This window comes from Serinus canaria, chromosome 6, assembly GCF_022539315.1.
Source record: "Serinus canaria isolate serCan28SL12 chromosome 6, serCan2020, whole genome shotgun sequence".
NCBI classification, from domain to species: domain Eukaryota; kingdom Metazoa; phylum Chordata; class Aves; order Passeriformes; family Fringillidae; genus Serinus; species Serinus canaria.
Window position 1 is genome coordinate 6,606,469 of NC_066320.1, and position 22,936 is coordinate 6,629,404.

Sequence of the window (22,936 nt, forward strand, 5' to 3'; positions counted from 1 at the left end):
CAAATGCTGTTAAAACCTAAAAAGGCATAAATTGCAATTATATGTGGGGTTTGCAAACCTTGCAGTGTAAATTAGTGTGTGTCTGCATGTATTTTGCCACCTCTGAAATGGCTTGACCAGTTAGCATCAAAATCTTTCTGTTTAATGATAGTTAGAATTTCAAAGTTCCAAGGGAGAATCAGTTTGGTTTTAAATGAGAGTTGAATTCAAAAGCAGACATGAAGTAGAAGCTTATGAATTCATGGTACTGAAAGCTCTTGATAGATCATGTAACTTGTCTATAGTTTCTATAGTTTATTTGCTACAGTATTTTTGGGGGAAATTTATGTGTGTGACACTTCACCTGACAGGGAGTTTTCTCCATGTTACCACCACTAATTTCACTACATCTGATTTAAGCATATTTATTTGATATTTTCATAGTTAATAAAATCTCTCCCCCTAAAATCAATGGTATTATCTCATTTAGGTTTGTAAACCTCACCCCACCCCCTGTCTCTGAAATTATAGACAATATAAAAGCAGTTTACAAAATGTTTTGACAAGAGTTGCAGAACACTTTTCCTCTCCTTTTTGGGGCCTTATTCTAAAATGATATTCACAAAGAGAAGAGGAGGTGGACTGACTGATGTTGTTCATGCAGTGATCTGAAGAAAGTGACTTTAGCATGGAAGTGGCTTTAAACTTGGGCCTGAGATGTGCTGAAATTACTCCTTGCTCTTTGGATAGTCAGTTCCTGCGAGGAAAACAGCAGGGAAGAGATCAATGGCATCTCATCTAGCTTGACACATTAGAGAGTTATTATCTTCAGGTGAATATACACATGAGAAGAAATGCTGGAAGCACATCCAGCCCTTCTCTGGCTCTTTGTGACTGTGGTAGCAGTTATGAAAGCCAGTGATTTATTTTTCACTTGTAAATGTATGATAGGAAAACTTAAGAGAGGGGGAGATGAGTCATTATGGATTCAGGAGTTTCTTCCCAGAATTTGAAATAAACTTCTAGCTGCTGAGACCTTCAGCCTGGAGAATGAATCTTGGATTTGAAATGCCAAAATCTTTTGCCTTTTAATGCATCAGATCCTTTTCATTACTTGTAAGTGTGAGTTGGTCACAAAGGGCCTGGTTCTTACACTGGTTGTCACTTTTAATGGAGTACAATGATTCACTGGTGCAACCAGGGACTATCCCAGTCTTAGGGTCTTGAACAGAATGTGTCCCAATTTGCCTTGTCATTCATCTTTCCATCCAGTGCAGTCTGATAGCTGAAAAGCCACTATTAAAGACCTTTATTGTCTCTTTATAGACTTCTTGTTATTGTTTTCCCATTAAAATTATTCTTGTAATTTGTTGGTCTTGCATATTTAGAAAGATGGCGTGTGTTTTGCAGATGTACATTGATTTTTGTAGTCCTTGATCTTGCTTTTGGTTTTTTTACTAATTTAATGCATTCATACCAGTAATTGTTTTCATAAATGAAGATGGCACATCAAACCTGTGCTTCAAAATCACAAAACTTTGTCTGTGCAAACTGGCAAAGCATATGGAAATAGTGCAGATCTTCACCTCCTGTCTGAACTTTGTCCCTGTGGGACAGGTTTGATCTCAGTTCAGATGGTTTTGGTTGGGTTGTCAGATCATAATTTTGTACAAAATTGTAGTTCAGTTATTCTGTATTTGTTGAGTATCTATGTTGGCAAGAAAATAATGTGGACATGACATCTTTAGGGGCATTTTCAACTTGGATGGTGTGTTCAGCATGTTATAGATATTATATGTGGATGTTAGGCAAGAATTTGCCATGACTCTGTGTCTTTTGTGCGTTGGAAATCACAACCCCCTTTGCTATTTGTAGGCAATCAAAAGAATAGCAACAGTTTTTCCTTTCTATGTGGTGCTTGAGCTTTCTTAGGGAGCAAAGGTTCAGGTATTTAAATCCAGGTGGGATTAGTGGTGTCACAAGTCACAGGATTGAGTGAAGGAGGCTGCATGCACAATGTCTAAGCAGCTTTCACAGTGAGAATGCTGCATCACAGCTCCACAGCAGGTGTTTGTCACTGCAAGCAAACAATGTGCTCTAGACCTCTCTGTGCTGCTCAAGGCAGTCACAAACTCCTTTTTGACTGATTGGAAGCTGTGAAATGTTCTTGGATGTACCAGCCAGCTGTGACATCTCAGGCTCTGGGTCCTTTGGAACCACCTTCCTTTCCAAGTGGTTAATTTTTCATGGGAACAGGGTGCATATTCAGCATTTTGCCAAGACAGACTCTGAGAAAGCTCCAAGGCATCTTGAAAATAATTTTTACTAAACCTGAACTTTTTCATGTGGTCTAGTAAGGAAAGATGATTGTTTGCATGAATGTTTTCCTACTTTGGCCAAAGATTTCTAGAAGGAAGGACCTGCATCTGAAGTGCATTTTCCAGTTTTGTTTTGAACCTCTTAGATGTGTGATTTTTCAGGAAATCTTTCGTTTTTCTCTACAAGCATGATAAGATTGATCACTGTACAGGGATGGAGCCTCAGCTGTTGCAAATGCAGCTGGTTGTAGATGCACATGCATATTTTGCAGGAAAACAAGAAGACTAATTTCCAGAAGTGTGACCAAGAAGGAAGTTTCACACAGCCTGATACTGATGTGGTTTTTAGCCTGTGGTAAACATACTGTAGTTACCTAGTTGGAATAGAGCCCTTTATGGGGACATTGCAAATAGCCTCATATCTTTGGCTCCTTTATCATGCACAATACAATAATATGATCAAAGAAAGTTGATGATTAAACTGTGTGATAGGGCAAACAATTAGAGGGATTAGTTTGGTTTTTGACTCGTAATTATGTTTCTCTTTTTGCAATCATATTCAAAACAGCTGGCCTTCCCTGGCCAAAAGATGTGTCCTCTGAATTGTCAGGCCCTGGGAGTGGAGCTTTTCCTGTTGCCCTGAGGTTGTGTTTGGAGCTGTGATCCCAAAAGCATGTCTCTGGAGGGTAATTAGCAGCACAACTAGGAGCAGCAGATAGGAGTTGGCCCCAGGCTGGTACATCCTTATCAGAGGAAAACACATATGGTAGCATGGTATGTAAAGTGTGAGTACTTGTTTGCACAGAGAACATCATTCATCCAGTGCAATCAGCCCCCTTTCTAATAAAGAGGATACAATTGAAAAATTTTAATAGTGATATCATTGAAAGGTAGCATCAGAGAGATACAAGGGATTAGAGCATCTTGGAGGATGAATGAAGAGGCTCCCCTTGACAGTCATGTCACTGGTTTGTTTCATGTTGTTCAGGCACTGCTGTAAATTGGCCACTGCAGTTTATTTGGAATAAAAATTCATTGCTTACCCAGTGGGGGTAACACATTTGCATGGAAGAAAATTCTAAATTAGCATAGGAGCAAAATCTAAAAATTGCCAAGGTCCTCCCATTTCTCTGGTCATGCTTAGTGCCCATCAGATTTGAGCCTTCCTGCAAAAAAAAAATGCCAATGGCTGCAGTAAGCCCTCTCTTATCAAAAAAGGCAAAAATGTTATCATCCATTTCCTCAGGTCACCTCATGCTGCTGCAAAGACTTTTTGTTGAGCACATTTCCAAATGGAAGTAACATAAGTTCATCCCTTAAAATGAGGTCATTGCCTCTCCCCACAACAAATGTTAGGCATGGTTAGCATCTTTTTGTTGGGACTCAAGCCAGAATGCATCCTGCTTTGGCACAATGGGAACCTGCTGGGGGTTTCCCTTCACAACAGCCACTGTTAAAGATGGAGTGAAAAACAAAACCCTGCTCCCAATGTAAAAAAAAGACTGGATTTTTAATCTGAAAAAGAGGCCACTGTAAGCAGAACACAAAAGAAAGAGAGATGAGCATAATAAAATACCACCAGTATGGGAGGAGGCCTGTGCACGTTAAAAATAATGGCTTTGCACTTTAGAGGGTACACTCAGTAATACAAATTCTCTGTTTTCTTAAGGGACCCTCTCTAGTGCCATGGAAAAGCCAGGCCACACCCTGGACTGACAGTGAAAATTTGCGAATAGTTTTTTCTCTTTAGCCATGATAAATAATCTCTTACTTCACTGGGAGCACTTAAAGAGTGAATATGTATTTGCTAGCATGAGTCAGCACCAGCATTTTCTGGAGGCTAAAGGTAATAGCCAAGTGGCTTGGGCATTAGTCTTTGCTGTGATAGAAATATTTTTAATTCATTTAGCTTTTCCTCAAAATGGGGAAGCAGTTCTCAGGTCCCTTCATCTTGTGGCAGGGCTAGGGGACCATAAGGTAAAGAAGAGATGGCAAACAGAGTGCTGCTGCCAGCACAGCTTATTCAGCCTCAGCCCTTTCCTGAGATGTCCCTGGGATGAATGCTGAAAATGAGCTCCAGACTGGAAAACCTGTGTTGTGCTACAGGCAGTCTGCAAGCTCATCAGCCTGCTGTGCATTAGAGAGGGATTTTTTCCAGCAGTGTACCTTAAAGGGAAATACATGAATATAAAAGAAATAGACATTGCATAAAACATCACTTCATTAACTGGCTGAGGATGTTTGCACCTTTCTTAAAACTAGAAACAGTCCCCTTTTCTTCCAAGAAAGTATGGGGAGAGAGGGGAGAAATCATACCATCTGTGAAGAAAAAGCTTGGTATTATGCATTCACCAGTACTGGTGCTCCCATAAATCCACTGTTTATTAAATATTCTCTGACTAGCCATTTCAGAGCTAAATGCTGTGTACAGGACCTGTAGTTTGTCTCTCCAAGAATGAAAACACTTGTAAAAATCTTGATTTTTAATTTTAATCTGCATGTAGACTTTGAAAAGGCAGCAGCCACAGGAAGCCCAGGAGGGAGCAGGGAAGGGCTTTGGGGACACAGCCTGACAACAGGACCCAGTGCAAATGCACAGGAAGGGCTGCAATCTTTGTGGCTGACTGCAAGAGCATCTGAGATTGTGGGTGCTTTGATGTGTGTCCCATGCCTGTTGTTCTCATTATATTTGTCCAGACCTTGGAGTGTCAAAAGCCAATTTTTGTCTCCATTTCATATTGGGATTGATTACAGAAAAAGAGAAAGGGATCTGAACTGGCCACAAGCATCCAGAATGCTTCTCAGGATGCTGAGGTTTAATTAGTGAAGGATAAATTCTATTAGGTCTGGGGGGAGAATGTCCTGTAGACAGTGTCTATGTCTATTCTGTCTGTGTGTGGTTCTTATTTTCAGATGCCAGCTAGTGTGGAAGGTGGGAATGGGCATATGGAGAAGAATTGCCCACAGACAGGAGCACATGGGTGTCCTGGGTGATGGTTGGAAACCCAAAATCCTTTTCCCCCCCACTGTGGTTTTAATGCATTTCCTATAGCAGGTCCTTTATCAGTTTATGGCGTGGGCTTCCAGGAATGATGGCAATCCAGATAAATAATTATTAACATTATTATTGCACTTCTTTGATCTTTAAAATCCTCCACTGGTTTGAGCCTAGGCTCTGGGGCTGTTTCTGTCTGTAATAATACTGAGGCAATTTACAGGCTCTGGCAGGGACTCCAAGAGGCTCTTTTTAAAACAAAAAAATGTGCCAATTGAAGTAACATTTTCTACTCTACTGAGGTATTAAAAAAAAACAACTGACAAATTTAGGCTTATATACAAATGTAAAGTTGAGAAATTTTGGCTTCAGAAATGTAAAAGTTTTGAATTGATGTTTTTGATCAATTCCTTACATTTTGGATGGAGAGTGTTTATTGGTTCTCGTGGTTTTGGAAGTGACAGGTCTTAACAAGGATACTCAAGACATTTTTTGAGACAGAAAAAAGTTTGAAAGTCTTTCCTCTGTGTGGGTAGGTCTGAAGTAATGCCTTAGTTATAGGGGAAGTGGAAGCTGGCAATGCTACTTTTAGGGAGGCTGAAACTGCTTTTGGTTACCAACAAGGTTGTCTCTGTTTTCTGTCTGATGCTACTGCTTGTTTCTGCTTATGGTAGAGGTGGAAATGGCTGGAGGGACTCCCAGAAACCCTGCTGAACTTCTTCCCCAATTGTACACCCTCAGTCTGTTATCCCTCTGTGCAAACCTGAAAGCTCCTGGGCATGGTGGCCAAGAAAGGGTGAGCTAACCCCATCTTTGGGCTTGGGAGCATCAGCTGAGGTCAGACAAAAAGGTTCCCCCCTTTCCCAGAGCACAGGGATGTGTTACACCCTGTGTGCTAAGGCAGCCCATGCACTTGCAGACATTGGCTCACATCACGTTCAGGTAACTGGAAACCAGTAACAGTTAACCAGTAACCACTGCTGGGTTACTGGTGCAGGCAGTGACAGGTGAGCAGGATGCTGGGCCCAACACCTCACCAGCCCCACTGATGGGATGGCAGCCTGGCTGCTGGTGTGGCTGGATGCTTGTAGCTGCTTTGGAGTGAGTTTTGAGGGATGGCTAGAGAAGGAGGACATGCTGTTAGCTTGAGGGATTTCAGGCGTGGATTTGGGCAGCACCTGAGATAGTTTGGTTTGAGACATTTTTATATGGCCTCAGGCTAGGACTGTGACCTGGACTTTATCCTTTCTCTGTTAGTGAGTGCTTCCAAGACTTAACAGCTGCTAAGTCTTCAGAACCCCGAAGTCCAAAAGTCGTGCCCAAGTCTGTAAGAGACACAAGCATTGCTCTCCCTCCACAGTGAAATTGCAGTTAGAGATTTATGTGATTATCAAATATTTATTGCTGCTTCTGCCTCTCCCCCTCCATTTTGTTTGAGCAAATAGGCTGGGATGTGTCTGCAGAGGAGCAGTGCTCCTTGTCTGGCTGGATCCGTGAGGCTGCCGGAATCTGATTTTCCAGAGCCAGCGGCTCTGGCACATCCCCTCCCCACCCAGAGCAGCTGTAAACAGCTGATGTTAGTTCTGGTCCCCCTGCTGACTGTGCCAAACACAGGGATGCCATTGCCCTCTGACAAAAAGGCTCCTGCTCTATTGAGTCCTCCCTCATACCTTTAGTAATGCTGATAAAATGCTGACCTGTTTTTTTACCCCAGTGACTGCTGTTGCTAAGCACTGAGAATATGACCTGTCTCCTGTAATAATCTGCATTGCACAACTCAGATGATCTCCCAGATGAAAGCATCTCTCAAGGCAGCTTTTTTTGCCCATGGTCTTTACAGTTATGACTGTTTACTTTGCAGGGGTACCTTATTTTTGAGAAAGCCTCAACCTAATTGAACACCAGTATGTGGGGGCTGTATTTGTGGGTTGTTCTGTCGGGAAAGACATTGCAGAAGCTGGTTTGTAATGATCAGCGTGGCATGCTTGGAAAAGCATGATAAAGAGCAGGGAAGGCTGTAAGCTGGTGACTTATCACTGCAAAGTGGAATGCAAAGTGTGCAAAACTCGGGAGAAAATGAGGAGCTCATAAGTAATGGTTTTCTCCTTAGAGGGGAGAGCTTGTTTTATTGGAAGTACCAGTAAAATGGTGTTGTGGCTTGTATGGGTACCAGGAGAAAAGCAGATTTCCTACCCACTTATCATTTTGCTGTTATTATGCCTGAGACTGCTTCGTCCTGCATGTGAAGGAGGCTTCTGATGGGCTTGGAGCAATTCTTGAGCACAACATCCAGCTTGCAGTGGCTCTGTTGATAGGAGAGGAGAAAACTCTGTAGCAAATACAGAAATTTGGTATTTAAAAAAAAAAAGAAAATTATTTGAGCAACAGATAAGTAACTGTGCTTCGGTACCAGGGTGGTTCTTATTTCTCTTAGCACGAACTGCCTTTTTAATTTAGTGTAAAGGTAGTTGTTGCACTCTTTCAAAATGTTAAAACATCTCAATGCACTGGTAGCTGCAATGATGTAAGCCTGGGAATGGTGCTGAGAGGGAAAGAACACAGACAACTCCTGCTTTACCAGTCTAGAAGAGGGCACAAAAAATATGTTGACTGCCCAAGATGCCAGGGAAAGCTGTGGCATGGAGAAAATCAAAGGTTGTGTGATTGGTCCCTCTTGAAAGCTAACCCAGTTTGTTGCATTTGCTCCAAGGCAGGATCAGCATTATCTAAACTGTCCTCCCTGGATATTTGCATAACTTGTTAAAACCCTCTGGGGATGGGACTTCCTCTCAGTGGTTCTCTCATGACTAAACCAGCATTTCTGCTGTCCTTACATTCAAGCTGAAGTCATCATAAAGTAAATTTGTGTAACTATCTCTAATGCAAGGTCTGAAAGAAAGAAAAATGCAGTTTATATAATAACACTGTACCTAGAAATTTCTGGCTTCTTCACTGAAAGTGGTCAATGGTTGGTGTCAATAAAATGTGCCATAAAATGAAGGAGAATAGAGAAAATAAACCAAAATGTTAGAAGATGTGAAAATTTGTAGAACCATGGGGTTTTTAGTTCCACCTACCCAGTTCTTCGAGGTTGAGTATTTTGAATTTATTTTTTAATCTCTCAGATTAGTTCTCACAGTACTGGCCAGGTCTGTTCAGCTTGGACGTTGGAAGTGGTGTGGCACCTTGGGGAAGAGCAGCACGGTTTCCCTGCAGCCCATTCCTGAGGTTCCCCATGGCTGTGTGCCACTCTGGGTGCCAGATGTGTCCCTGGCTGCTGGCCTTGCGTGTGAGACACTGCTCCATAATTCATGTTCATGTGTGAAGCCAAGCCTCCTGCTGCCTGCTTGGGGTTTGACCCACATTTGAGAAGGTGGTTTGGGATCCTTTCATGTCTAGTTAAGTGGATGTACAATGTGCTGTATCATTAATAATTTCTTTGCCACTGAAATGTGTTTTTATACCGTGCTGTAATTTCTCATGGGACCTCTCCTTTTTTCTTGTAGTCTGACACAAATGCAAGTTACCTGAGAGCAGCTCGAGCTGGCAACTTGGAAAAGGCTCTTGACTACTTAAAAAATGGAGTGGACATCAACATCTCAAATCAGGTTGAAGAATATTTTGGTCAAATTTTCTGGATAAATACCTTTCTTGCTGTTTCTCAGATTTCTCATTACATTTGCACTTCATGTCAAAGATAATTCATGTGTTTTTTGATGAACCATGTTTACATATCGTATCAAATTATTATTTTTTTTTAAACCCTTTACCCAGGCACCATTTCACTTGCACTTGGAGAATGTGCTGCCTTATCTTTCATTCCATTTGTATTGCATTAGATCATGTAACAGCACACAGAATTTGAGACCACTGTATATCTTGATATAATTCTTACTCTGTCCTTATAAACTAATTCTTGTGAAGCTTGCCTTAGTTTTTGTAAGCTCATCTCAGTGGGATGGGAATAACTTATCTCCTCATATGCTTGGTAAGCTAGAAAACACTTGGTAATCCTTCTAATTGCTTTTCTTTTTCCCTTCCCTTTTTCAAACCAGAATGGGTTGAATGCTCTCCATCTGGCTTCCAAAGAAGGGCATGTAGAGGTTGTCTCTGAGCTGATCCAGCGAGGTGCCAGTGTGGATGCAGCCACAAAGGTCAGTCAAGCCTGTCTGGTTGTTCCCTTGTTCACACTGCTGGCCTGGGCACGAGGTGTTGACCATGTGATTACAGACTGCTGCAGCAGTAATTGCCCATTTTGCACTGCTGGGGGGCGGGGAGTCTCAATACTTGCTTAATAGAAACAATTATAGTAGATTATAGTAAACGTCACAGATTTCTAGGGAGGAGATTTACTGAATAAACTGTAGATTCCTGTTTTGGTTTCTGTCCATGCCATGTTTTCTAGACTAACACACCCCTTAGAGGTATGTTGCAAGAAATATTATATTCTGAAGTGGAAGATGTTCTTGATGGTATTGTTTTGTATTCAGGCTCAGGTTTTGTACTCTTTTCAAATGTCCCTGTGTCTAATTCCAGAAAGGAAACACAGCACTGCACATAGCATCCCTCGCTGGACAAGCCGAAGTCGTCAAAGTGCTGGTTACAAATCGGGCCAATGTCAATGCACAGTCTCAGGTAAGGCCACAGGTCCCTGTTTGCTACTGCCAACAACTCTGCTGACACTGGAGTTGTTCTTCTCTTAGAAACTCTGATATTAGCAAATGTATTTGGTAGATCTTACCGTGTTAATGCTGGCTCTTGAAAACAGAGTTGATAGTCAGTGAGATCAACCCCAGCTCTGCCCTAGGAGTGCCCCACGAGCTGCTGCTTGTTAGAGCTGGAGGAGACAAGGCTAGAACAGGAGAGTGGGGGAGAATGTGTTCAAAGGGATCCTGTTTCACATCATTCACTGTCTCAGGCTTAGTTGAGCCCATCCCCTTTTCCTGTACCGCGAGCTACTGCAGGCATGTGCAGAGTTTGTAAGTGTGGTTCAAGTCCTTTGAATAAATGTTTAGGTCAGTTATAGAGAATTTGAAATGAGACAAAACAGCGCTGGTGCTACAAGCAAAGCAGTAGAACAAAGCAGAAAAACTCTGGCTTGAAAAGTGCATGAACTACGGATTGTTGAAAGTCATGTGGCTGTGCCAGCAGTGTCCTGCATGCCACCCCATTCCTGCTCTCCCTGCTCAGGGGCTGGCAGGCAGTGTCAGAGAAGAGACAGTCTTCTAATCTGGCCCAGGATTGCCATTTTGCTGTATTATAAAGACGAGGGCATGAAAAGAAATGTTTGTTTTAAAAAAAACACGTTCAAGAAGGAGAGTGGGGTGTTTTACTGGTTTTTCAAATAATAGGAACGAAGTGCTTGACAGGACCTATTTTGAAAGAGTTAGTTATTTGTGGTTTGTATTTCATGTTTTTTTTCACCTGGACAAAAGAAATAAATGACTCAGTTCTTCTTTCTCATTCTTTTTTACTAGCTCAATACAGTACTAGGAGCCATATAACTTAAATTTAAGGAGAACAACAGCATTAAGTATTTTTAGGTAAAATCTCCCATGGCTGTTGAGAAATAAAACAAAGCAGAAATATTTGCCATAGTTTTCCTGTTAAAGAACTTAAGATAGGATTGACAGGATCTTTTCAGCTTGTGTTTGAGAACTTGTGTATTCAGCCCTGAAACTAAAAATAATCTGAGATTGTAAACATCTTATATAACTGCATTGTCCATACACCCTAAGGTTTTGCCACATGTTACTCTCACTTTGACAACACTCCAGAATTAAAGATTTATTTCTCCCCCACCCCATTATGGAGGCCTTTGATGTCTTTACTTGGAACACCCATGTAGCACCTCTATTGGCCATTCCACACCAACACCAGCTGGGATTCAGCTTTTCAGGAGGTCCCTGGTGCTCTCTGTCACCAAACTACCCTGGGCCAGCTTGGTCTGTGGTGCTTCACTTGAGCTTTGTCTCCTCTTTCCTTGAAGGTGACAGCTCTCCCATGCTGGCAGTTCCAGTGTTAGGCCTTCTCTAACCAAATCTTCCTGTCTGTAAAAAAGGCCAAAAAACAAGCCAGAAATTTGTGCCAGGGTTGAATTTTACACTTCTTCTAAGGGCTATTTATTACTATTCAAGACAGAATGTTTTTTTCAGACTTGTGGCTGTCTGGCAATTCCAGCTCCTTTTTAAAGAGAGAAGCAAGTGTAAAGTGTGGGGTGGAAAGATATTTAAAACCCTACAAAAACTTAACATAGGAGAAAAGTTTCTGCTCTGCCTCCAAATGCTAATAATATTTTGTTTTGAGAATTTTTGCCTATTAATTATTTCATGAAGCTAACTACTAGGTAGAGTTTCCTGCTTCCTTTCTACTTGCAAATGTTTGAAACTAAAAAAATTAATCTTTGTTTCCAGCTGAGTTAGTAAATAGATATAGAATATGCCATGAAATGATAGAATACCAGACTCAATACCAGACTGCTGCTCACTGCAATAACTTGCAGTGTGACATAGGAGGTACCTTACCTGTTTTTTCATTAAGTAGAATTTTGACTGTATGGTGACTGAGCTGTTGAACCTCTGTTCTGGAGAGGGCATTAAACACATTTCTAACTTTGGGCTTGGGCTCTGTGAGCCCTTTAGTGCCTGCCTTGTGCTTGTAGCAGTGCCTGCCTGCCTGAAGACCAAAATATCAAAATCCTGGAACAGCAGCAGGCCCTGCCACCTGTACAAGCCTTGTAAACATGTGGCTTCACAGCTGCTGGGTGCCTTGCTGCTGGTGAAGTTCCTCTTGGATCAAACATCCATTTCCTCCCCCAGTGTCCTTTGTTGTGACCTCCTGTGTGTCCCTGCTGCCAGCGTGGCCGCGTGCTTGGCCTCAGGTCACCTGTGCTGGGTGCTGGACGTGTGCCCTGCCCCTGTGCCCCTGCTGCTGGGACAGTCAGGTGTCCCTCAGCTGCTCCCCTGCAGCTCAGCCCAGTCTCACTGCCCTGGGGCTCCCTCTGCCTCTGCCCTGGGCTCAGCATGTGGATGTTTTTCCTCTCATGGGCAAACTCCTCTCAGCTCCGCTGGTTTTCTGCAAAATCTAGGTCAGTGTCCTGTGTGAGAGATTTCAGAGTTTCTTAGAACAAAAGGTAAAAAATGCATTGCCTTAATATTAATCCCAAAATTCAATTTCTGACAGGCTGTGACTCGTTTATGGTTAAGGCAAAGACAAAAGCATTGACTGTAAGACAAAGGCATTCACCAAAGAATGAGTTAAGCTCTGCAGCCTCTAATACTTGTATTGCATTGATTGAAATCAGTCATTTAAACATAATTTGAGAGATGCTCTAATGTGTTCAGAAACACTGATAAACCCCTGTCTCAAACTGCTGAGCACCAATGATCCTCACATCTCCTGGTGCCTGAAATATGAAGTAGCTCAGTGCCCAGAAGCAGAGTGTGCTCAGAAGGCAGCCCTTTGAGGAGGTGGAAGGCAGAAGTAGCTGGCACAAGTGAAAGAGAAGTCAGAGCTAATGGAAAGAGGAGGAAAAAATGTCAATTACTCTGAGGAGTCACTGCTCTTGCTTTCATCGCAGACTTGTATTGTATTTCCCTGTCCTGTTTTGAATTTCCAGTGCTGTGGCTGTATTTATCAGGAATCATAACTCATTGCCACCAAATCATCAGTCCAGATTGATTTTTACCTTAACTTCACAACAGATGTGAAAGGAATTGTTCTGGTTTAGCTGTGGGAATTGTATCTGGTCAGCTGAAAGATTCTTCTGTGTCCTTTTAAATACTATTGCCCTTCTCCCATCTTCACGGAAGCCAATGTAGATCATGCCATTAACTCATCTGGGGGCAAACAGGTTTTTAATTTTCACCTAATCTTCCCTCATTTGGCAGATCTGTTTCAGGTATAAAATGTTTGTGGGGTGCTTACACTCTTGTTTTTGTATTTCAGAATGGCTTCACTCCATTGTACATGGCAGCCCAAGAAAACCACCTGGAGGTTGTTAAGTTTCTTCTTGACAATGGTGCCAGTCAAAGCCTTGCCACAGAGGTAAAAGTTTGAATTTGACACTTTATGAACAAAGCAAAATGTGTTTCAGCAGTGATTTCTGCCAGCTTATATCAGGCTAGTCTTTTAAATAGAAAATTAAAGACAAATAAAAAGCTGTCTCTGTGAAGTGTGCTAATGAATAGGCTTATGGGCTTTTCAGCAATTTAAACTGTCTCTTGCCATTTCTAAAATAAAAAAAAATTACTTTAACTAGAGACAGTTCTAAATATAGATGTGTTCTTAGTCATAACTGCTAATCTTTCAGGTTAAGTGCTCACACAGGGAAGCTGTGTGTATAATATAAAAGTTCTCTGTGCTTTTATTAAAAATAGCGAGCAATGAGAAGGGTGGCAGCCATAAGGCAAGAAGAACTGTTCACCTGTGCTTTGGACCAGCCCTGGGATATCAGAGAAAACCCAGGGTTACTTGAGGCACTTTCTGAACTGAGGTGGTACCCTCTCTGAGGCACCCAATTACTCCACCTGGTGCTGCAGGGAGAATTTCAAGCTGACAAAAAGATGCAGGATCCATCCTTGAAGGTCTTCTGTGATCTTTCTAGAAGAACACTTTGTATTTCTTTCTTTAAGAAGCAAGTCTAACTCCAAAACAAAATTAATTCTAACTCAAGACAACCTGTGAGGGAAATAAATAACAAGTATATTAATAGTTGTAAATGCATGGCATTGAGAAAGGTGTTGAATCTGGTGAATTTTCAGTTGTCTTATTACCAAGTTTTTGCTCCCAAAATATAGAAAGGTACTTCAGTATGTGCTCTCTTTAATATTTATTGAATTCTAATTGCTCTACCAGTACTGTTTCCATGAAGAAAATAATGCTTATTTGGAAAAGGCCTAGTTTTTTTAAAATATGAAATGCACAATTAGTTTATTGCCACCTATACGTGATAGTATCACTGTATAAGGGTGTAGAAAGGAAATCTTATTCCTTATTCCACTGTGAAAAATGAGTTGCTAATGGATCAAAACAGTGTTTCCAAAATCACTAGAAGTTAGTTATAACTTGTAGTGTGCATCAGAACCACTTCCTGGAAATGCTCAAGGATATGAAAGTCAAGATATACCAAAATAAAATACTTTACATCTGGAAAATTAATTGAAAATTGTCACTTGCACTGTATGATCTTCTGAAAAGAGATTTAAAAAAAAAAAATTTGAGGGGGTACTTGTTTGTTTTGGGGGTTTTTTTTGGTATTGTTTTTCCCTTGAGTGCTGTATGTCAGTTTAGGTTGAGCTTTTTTCCATCTCAGCTTGATGATAAGGTACAATCTAATTTTATTCATGGAGAATTCATTTGAAGACTGCAAAACAGTGGCACTTTTATTGCCTTCCTTGTTTTTGAGATAGTTGCTTATGGGTTCTTTCTTATTTTCTCTTGGTCCTAGTTTTCTTATAAATCTGCTTTCTCTCTATCATTCTAAGTGCAAAAACTTTTGTAACTAAAGGATTGCTTAGCTAAATACTCTTTAAAAGTAACTATTTAATAATAGTTACTTACTAAAAGTTCTTTAAAATATGTAACTATTTAATAATAGTTACTTATTTTAAAAGAAGTAATTGGTTCTATTTCCCTACAAGAAAAGAGATTGTGGGTGTCTCCTTTACTTTTCTGTGTAGTGGCTGAATTTTAGGATGTGTAGATGGAGCAGGAAGCCAAGGCCTCCAGGGTTTCTCCAGGCAAGAGCCCCCATTTCTGCATGTACAGTAGAGCAATATTGCCAGAGCCCTCTCTGGGGTGGCTCAGGGAGGTTTTTTGGCCTTCAGGGCTGCAGAGCATCTTTCACACCCCATGGCCCTGTGGCTGTTTCACCCCAGGACTGCAGCCCAGTGCCTGCCCTTGCTGCCGGAGCATGGGGAGCTGTAGGCAGCAGGGAAACCTGGTTAAATGAGCATGAAACTCCTCGGGGGTGGGGAGGGTGTGGTGGAAATTGCTCGTTAGGACCCAGGAATTTCAGTGGTTTTCTTGGATTTTCTTCCCCTCAAGAATTTTGAAAAAGCTCTCATTTTCAGGACCCCTCCTGTTTCTCGTCCTAGATTGAGATGTTCTTGGTTTTGAAACTAGACAGAGAAATTCCATTGTGAAAACATTACTTTTCATTCCAAAAGTTAAAAAGTTTACACTTCAGCTCTGCACTGTTGACATAGAGTGAGGATCTATCTCTTCTCTGTCACTGCTGCACTTTTATTTCACAGTTACACAGTTTCACCATGATAGCAGTAGTTGAAAAGTGAAAATGTGTGCTTGCTTGCTAAGATGCAATGAGGTTTGGTAATATAGGTTTTGGATATATTAATCAGGAGACAAACTGAATATATAAATATCCAAAGTAGTTTGCCTTTGTGATTTTTAAAGTGATTTATGGGTATTACCTTGGGCAAAGCTGGATGTGCTCCTGGGTTGCAATGACAGATGTTTGGGACAGAGCAGAATGTGAATGACAACTCCTTCATTCTTTAGTTTTCTAAGAATCCATGACATAAAATTAAAATGAATATATAAAGCTATAAATCCCAGACTGTACTTTTTATGTGTTTGAGGAATCTGCTCTAAAATTTGTTAATCAAAAACCTTCTGGTTTTCAGGATTTTTATTCTACACTATTTTGGTTATTAGCAAATCTGAAAGGAAATAACTTGTTTTGGTAACAGAATTGTCTTTCAAATTATATAAATTTTCATAAAAGGAAATTGTAGTAGAACATCAGTAAATTAGAAGAATGTGGTATTCTTGATCAATTAATATATTTTAAATGTGCATATAAATTAAGTTAGAGGATAGAGCTCATTTTGTTTGCTTTGTTTAATCATAAAAATGTAGATTATAATCTGTCAGGAATGGATGCTGATTTACTATTGAGAGATCCTTAGCAATTGTAATTTTAATATTCCAGCTTTTTATACCTTTTTATATAATTAAGCATTTACATAAGTCAGTATCTGTATAATTAACTGTAAATTTGTGAGTAATTTCGCACTTTTTTTTCCTCGAGTCTTAGTCATTTGTGTCTTATAACTTTATGTTGCGTCTGGAGTGTCAGAAAGGTGTTTTGAGTATTTGGAACCTTGTTCACCAGCACTTTACTCCTATTTCAGGGTCATTGCGGGGTACTTTTAACCTGCAGGGTGTTACTCTGGGTTGTATTTGGGCCAGCTCTGTTCGTAGGGCTGAGATCCCTTGGCTCCCCCTTCCCGCCCCATGGAGGGTTTGGAGCACGCCTTGACGGTGCCCGTTGTGTGTTGCAGGATGGTTTCACACCTCTGGCAGTAGCTTTGCAGCAAGGCCATGACCAGGTGGTTTCCCTGCTGCTGGAAAATGACACCAAGGGGAAGGTTCGCCTGCCCGCCCTCCACATCGCGGCTCGCAAGGACGACACCAAGGCGGCAGCTCTGCTCCTGCAGAACGACCACAACGCTGATGTGGAGTCCAAGGTCAGTTGGGAGAAGCAAGGAGCTTGGATGCTCTCAGGTGCTGACCACACCCAGGGGAGATCTCCCTCGGTGTGAACTGTTTTGCTGCAGTTACACAGAACTTTCTTCTCTAACACCTGATAAAGAATAACGTTTGATTTGCCTCTTTCCTTTTCCTTTGCCTCTTTCTCCCCCCTTCCCCTTCTGTTTAAATCAGGGTTAATTCCTCTTGTAGAAACCTTGCAAATGGAAAATAATAAACAAAATATTATTTGAATTATTATCTTGGAAATGAAAGCCACTCCTGAAAGCGGTGGTGAGCTGTAGGTACTGCACAGTTGCCATTTGATCAGCTGTCTGTGCAGTTGCTCCTTGGACAACTTGGGTAAACATGTAATAATTAGCACTCAAAGTACTGGCTGGTTCTGCTTCCACCCTGTGGAGCTTCCCGTGTGTGCCGGGCGTGCTGCCCCCCGAGCTGCCGTGCCCCACAGCCATCATGAAGCTTTCCGCACCCATGTCACCAGTGGTGGACTAACCGTTCATTTTTTCCCCCTCTTTGCTTCCCAATGTGTTAACCTAGATGATGGTGAATAGAACAACAGAGGTATATATAAATATATCTATGCATCATCACTCCTCCATGACTTAGTGCTGCTGCATCATTTCTCCCTCCTGTCTGCATCGCATATTTTAGGATAGACACCTGCTTTAGATGAAATGAAGTAGCATGTGCTAGAGAAGACTGTAGTTTAGAGACCAGGGCTCTCTGCAGCTGGAACCAGGGTTTAAAAGTAAGAGAGAAGCATTCTTGGGAACTAACTGCCATCATAAAAGGGCTGTATTACGAGAGATGGAGTTTTCAGGGATTCTCACGAAGCATGTGTTTATCGGATGTTCTCAGAGCTGCAGACAACCCTGTCATGTTGTGCATCCAGGTCTGATTCTAGGCTTCTGCATGACACTTACCTTGATGGTGTCAGCAAATAGAATGATCTGAGAGTGGTTTTACAGCTGCAAAACTCCCAAAGCAAGGCAGTGGCAGCTAGCATGGCTTGCTAACAATTTAGAAATGCATCTAGTTCCCATAAGGTTTCATACTTTGCGGGACTGATGGAATTGCTGCATGTTTTAGCATTATTTTAAAAGGAAGTAAAACTACTTAAATATGAAAATCAGTTGCTGAAGTAATTTTATCAGTAAGATGTCTTTTAATTAGGGTGGTAACTCGTGGTGTCTGAACATAACCCAGTGTGATTGCCCACAGTGGGAGACTGGTCCTTATGGTGCTAACCCTTGGAAGAAAAAAAACCCATATTAATAATTTAAAATAGTCTTTGATGTTATTTTCATTTGCATCTGCTTTGAATTTATAAAAATCAGTTAGCAAATATCATTAAATGACTTGTATTTGAACTTCTGCAAAGAATCTTTAAGAGATTTAACTTGCAAGATTGACATAATACCAATAACGATATTTTTCTAGTTAGAAGCTAATTTCTTATAAAAGTCAGATCATTGCTTTACTGCTCAAATGTTTTGCTGCTGTTTTCCTGGAATAACTGAAAGTTTTATTCAACTTCTTTTCTTCTAGAATAATTATGTTAATTCTTTTCCCTCTTGCATAGCAATGTGATTTTATTTAGATTCTCTGAGATACTATAAATAAACATCAGTGAGTGAAAACTAGTACAGAATTGGAGTGGTGACTTGCAGCAGACTCCTATTACTAGCTTTTGTCAGTGATGTACATTTTGTCACTGTGATATTTTTTTTAAAGTATCTATTGGTTGTGTTTTGTTTTGTTTATTTTGCAGAGTGGGTTCACTCCCCTCCACATAGCTGCTCACTATGGGAATATCAATGTAGCCACATTGCTGTTAAATCGGGGTGCTGCCGTGGACTTCACTGCAAGGGTGAGTGTGGAGCCAGTCATGCTCAGTTTGCTTTGTGGCCACAGCTTTGGCACAGGGGTGTGAGAGGCACCTCTCCCTCCCCAGGCAAGGAGCCTGACCTGGCTGAGCTGTTCTGTTACCACCTGGTGTAAAGGGGCTTTCCCTGGGCTGCTGGACCAAACCTGAGTTCAAGACCTCTCCTCCCAGAACTTCTGCTTTCACCAAAAGGAGCTGCTGTTTTCGTGGTTCCAGCCTTGCAAAGGGTGGGCTGGGATCCAGTGGCACAAATGCTTCCACCTGTAGCTGTGACATATGGCAGGAGTGATGTGTCCCTGCTGAATTCTCCTCACCGTGCAGTTGCTTCCAGTGAGCATCAGGTGTGGTGGTGAGGAAAGCATCTGTGCTTCCATTGCATGCACGAGAGCCAGGGGATTCATAAAGGAGATCTGGAAACTGGATGAGTAGGAAATGAAGTGAGAACTAGGAGTGGAGTCCATAGTGTAAGCAGAAGAAAGACAGGAAACAATAGAGGGAAGTTAGAGCTGGAAGAGCAGGGGAAAAGCCCAGACAGGTATGGATAGGGATACAGCATGAAGGATAGGGGTACAATATGAAGGGCAAGGAAAGATGGGGGTGCCAGGCATGAGACCAGATAAATAAATAAAACCCAAAACAAACTGGGGCTCTGCAAGACTTTGGCTCACCAAACCTTACCCAAACAAAGCCAGGGAAGAGATGTGGTGGTGATCCAGGACAATAGGGAAATAAAATCAAGGCATTCAAAGTGAAGGCAATGAATGCTAATGTCAGAGTAAAGAGGCATAAATTGGCCACGAATAAATGTTGTCTAGAAATTTAGATATTTCCTATTGAATCTTAGTAGTTAATGTTATTTAATTAATAACTGCTTAATAATGAATGTTAAATATAACTAATGAGTTTCTGGGACAATCTTTCCATTAAATTAGTAAAAGTGAAAAAAAATTTCCAATGTAAACTCAAGATTATATTTATGAGGGGAATTATGTCAAATGGATAATCCAGCATCTCCTCTACTGAGGTTTTGATCATGTGTTATGTTTATTATTTTTGCAAGAAGAAAAGTACTACAACACTGCTTAGACCATTTGCACAAAAGGAAAAGTGAATTTGCAGTATTCTACTTTAGATTGTATAGCTAAAAACTTGAATGCTTCTGTAGTTAAGGCACCTATTTGCATGCAGCAAAGTTTTTAGGAGAAGCATTGCAAACCCTTTGTTTTTCTTTCACTGATAGCATTGACCTCTGATTTCCAAGGCCTTTAGCTGACCCAGTTGGAGCATTAAGGCATTTCATACCATCCCAAGCTTTGGCATTGTGGATTTGATAAGCCCTAATCACAGAAGCAGGGAAGACAAATGGGGTCTTGGGTCAACTCTTTCCCACTCAGAAACAAGATTAGGGATTAGCAATGCTACTACATTAGCAATTAGCAGCATTTAGTACCAGTGCACTAAATACCATCTGCCTATGCTTGTTTTAATAGAATAATAAGTCTTAGGCTTCAGCAGCTCTGTTTTGGATTAAGGACACTTGTGGAGAGCACATCCAGAGTAAAAAGGCCATTCTTGCCTCCTCTTCAAGATCTGGACCTTCTAAATTCTGCCTCCCTTGGTTGTCATCATCAGACAGAGTTCTGGGATGGCCGGGGAGGTGGTGATGCAGTGACATCAGCCTGAAGGAGCAGTGGGCTGAGGCTGTGACTCAGGGAGCACTGAGCTCTTGTTTGTGCTTGTCATACAGGGCAGGGGCACCCAGAGAGAGAGAGCTCATCTCCGCTCCGTGACAGCTCCAAATCCAGATAAAGATGTTATGACAGAAAGAACTGTAGCATAAATAACAGTAATATGGAGCTGAATTTTGTTGTTGAGTGCTTATCAGGCTGCTGGGGATGAAGGCACTGCACAGGAGGATGGGTTAGGTTCTGGCAGAGCAGTGGATTTGTAGGCTAACAGAGCACTTCCAACTATGAGCACCAAGTAGCAGAGCCCTTGCTTGATCCTTGATTACTCAAATTGCAAAACAGGTACCGAAAATGAGCCACAGGTACAGCCTGCTCATTGCCACCTCATGGCCTCTTGTTTTCATTTCTGTAAGTGCTATCCACAGTCTGCTGTCTTCCCTCTGCAGGAAAGGCCCTTATTTGAGTTGCTGACAATGTGAGATGAGCAACAGAGCAGAGATGTGGAAGGGCTGTATCCCAAATAAAATATGACCATATGTACTGTAGCTTTCAGAAGTGCAAAGAGCCAACTTTTAAAATGGGGTGTCAAATGCACTTTGTGCATTTTTTGCTTTGTTCTTACTATATAAAAACAAATTAACACTACTTTTCTATCTCTCAGTTTATGTTCAGACTCTTCAGGAAAGTACGAATTCTAGGGAGAGGTTTGAACGAGAGAAGAGGATTATGGTAACAAAAGAAGCTTGTGTGAGCAGGGTAATGTGAAGACAAATGTGTGACAAATAGCCATCTGCCATCTGCCACCATCAGTGTAGTCAGGGTGGGGAAAGGTGGAGGAATGTGAATGGATGTGTAGGACAAAGGCAGAGCTGTAAGGCCAAGGGCAAATGTGGCAGAATGAAGGGCAGGTGAAAGGATGTAAGGAAAAGGAGGGCAGGCCTCTGGCAAAGGAGATCTCCTCAGCTGCTGTTCCCAGCCAGTTTCCAAGAGCCCTGAGGGAAGGAAGAGGCTCCAGCAGAGAAGGCAAGGAAGGAGATGAGCTTGCTGATGGCTCTCAGTGTGTGGGCAGGAGCAGCAGTGGTGCTGTACTGTAAGTAAATGATGTCCCCAGTGATATTCAGCAGCAGCTGCTGCCTCAGCCCCGCTGGTACACACCTGCCTGCCTCTCAGCTGTCACATATTCCCTTGGTCCCTTCTTTCACTGCAGCCAGGGGACAGGCACAGCTCCAGGAGCTCCTACAGGTGTCACGGTGCCTGCCAGCCTGTGTACCTGCTGACTGTAGAGGCTGGGGGGTTGGAAATGTACCTGCTTTTACAGGTTTGCACTCCTGCAGTCATGTCACTGATGTCATGTCAGCTCTCCCTGTGAGCTGTATTAGCACTTCTGTGTCTGCTTTCTCCTCTTGCCTAGCTGCAAGTGCAGGGAAGGTGGCCCAGCAAACTCCCCACTGGGATGGATGGAAATAATTTCATTAAATCAGCTTGTGATGCCCTTTATTCCACCTATAAACAAGGAGGCAGCTCTGGGAGCCATCCTAACCTCATTCCAAATGAAACAAAATCTCCTGATTCAGTTGGATGTTTGCCATTTTGTAACAAAGCAAAAACAATCATTCCAAATTGCTCGACTTCTTGGGCTCAAACTCAACAGAAAACCTGTCACAATTACTGGCAGGGTATGCATTGAAGGTTAACAGGCATTTTATGACTACTCATCATCCTTTTTCTGTTGTACATTATTGTGTGTCCAGCTTCTCCAAAATACTTCAAATACTTCATTGCCTCACCGTATTTCCCTCTTGCTTAACTGCGAGACAGTCACACTGAAACTAAAGAAGTGAGGAGGAGAATAAAGAGTAACTGAGGGTGAAGTCAGCCTCCTTTCTTGGCCAGATTAGCACTTTAAAGCAGTCACTATTTGGGCTTTGAAGGATTACAACACCTCCAGGCACCCCTCTCTTAGCTGACAGAGTGATGAATCCAAGTTACAAACTAGGAGGTAGCCAGATACCTTTAAGTGAATCTATTTTATCAATTTTTTCAACAGGAAAACTAATTCCTGTCATTTTAAACTGTTGTTTATCAGCCACTTGTGCCTTTAAATCAAATTGTATCAGATGTCCTACCTAGTGTTTCAATGATTTTTAAGGTGTTTTGAATAAACTGGGAATTTTATTTAGGTAAAAGTTGTTTTTTGGGGCTTTGCACAGTCTTCAGATAGCCTTCTTCTGTCTGAGGTGATCTTCCAGTGGAAAGATCTGTATGCCCAGGTGAGGGAATGCCTTTGAAGCTCCATCTGTCTCTGAGGAAAAGAGTACTTAGAAAGGAAGGAAGGATGAAATTCTCTGCAGCTTCCAGAGCAATGGCTGAGAGAAACCTCTGTGGCCCCCTCATCCACTCTGTGCTGGAGCAAGTCAGAAGATGGGGGCAGCCAGGGAATCCTCTATGTGAAGGTGACCTCTCCCTGAATCTTTCTTGCCAAAGCAAATGGGAGGAGCTCCTCACTGTGCCATAAAACTGCATCCAGCCCTGGGAATGCCTTCCTGATCCTCAG

At 41.8% G+C, this 22,936-nt stretch overlaps 1 protein-coding gene across 4 annotated transcripts in view; it reads left to right on the plus strand.

The window, feature by feature from the left end:
* Positions 1-22,936, plus strand: part of ANK3 (ankyrin 3) — a 339,095-nt gene that overhangs the window by 193,305 nt on the left and 122,854 nt on the right. For all 4 annotated transcript variants that reach the window (XM_050975984.1, XM_050975977.1, XM_050975979.1 and 1 more), the window contains exons 2-7: positions 8,799-8,900; positions 9,348-9,446; positions 9,829-9,927; positions 13,240-13,338; positions 16,599-16,784; positions 18,581-18,679. In XM_050975984.1, the coding sequence (XP_050831941.1) occupies positions 8,799-8,900; positions 9,348-9,446; positions 9,829-9,927; positions 13,240-13,338; positions 16,599-16,784; positions 18,581-18,679 (684 nt within the window). The remainder of the gene's footprint in view (positions 1-8,798; positions 8,901-9,347; positions 9,447-9,828; positions 9,928-13,239; positions 13,339-16,598; positions 16,785-18,580; positions 18,680-22,936) is intronic.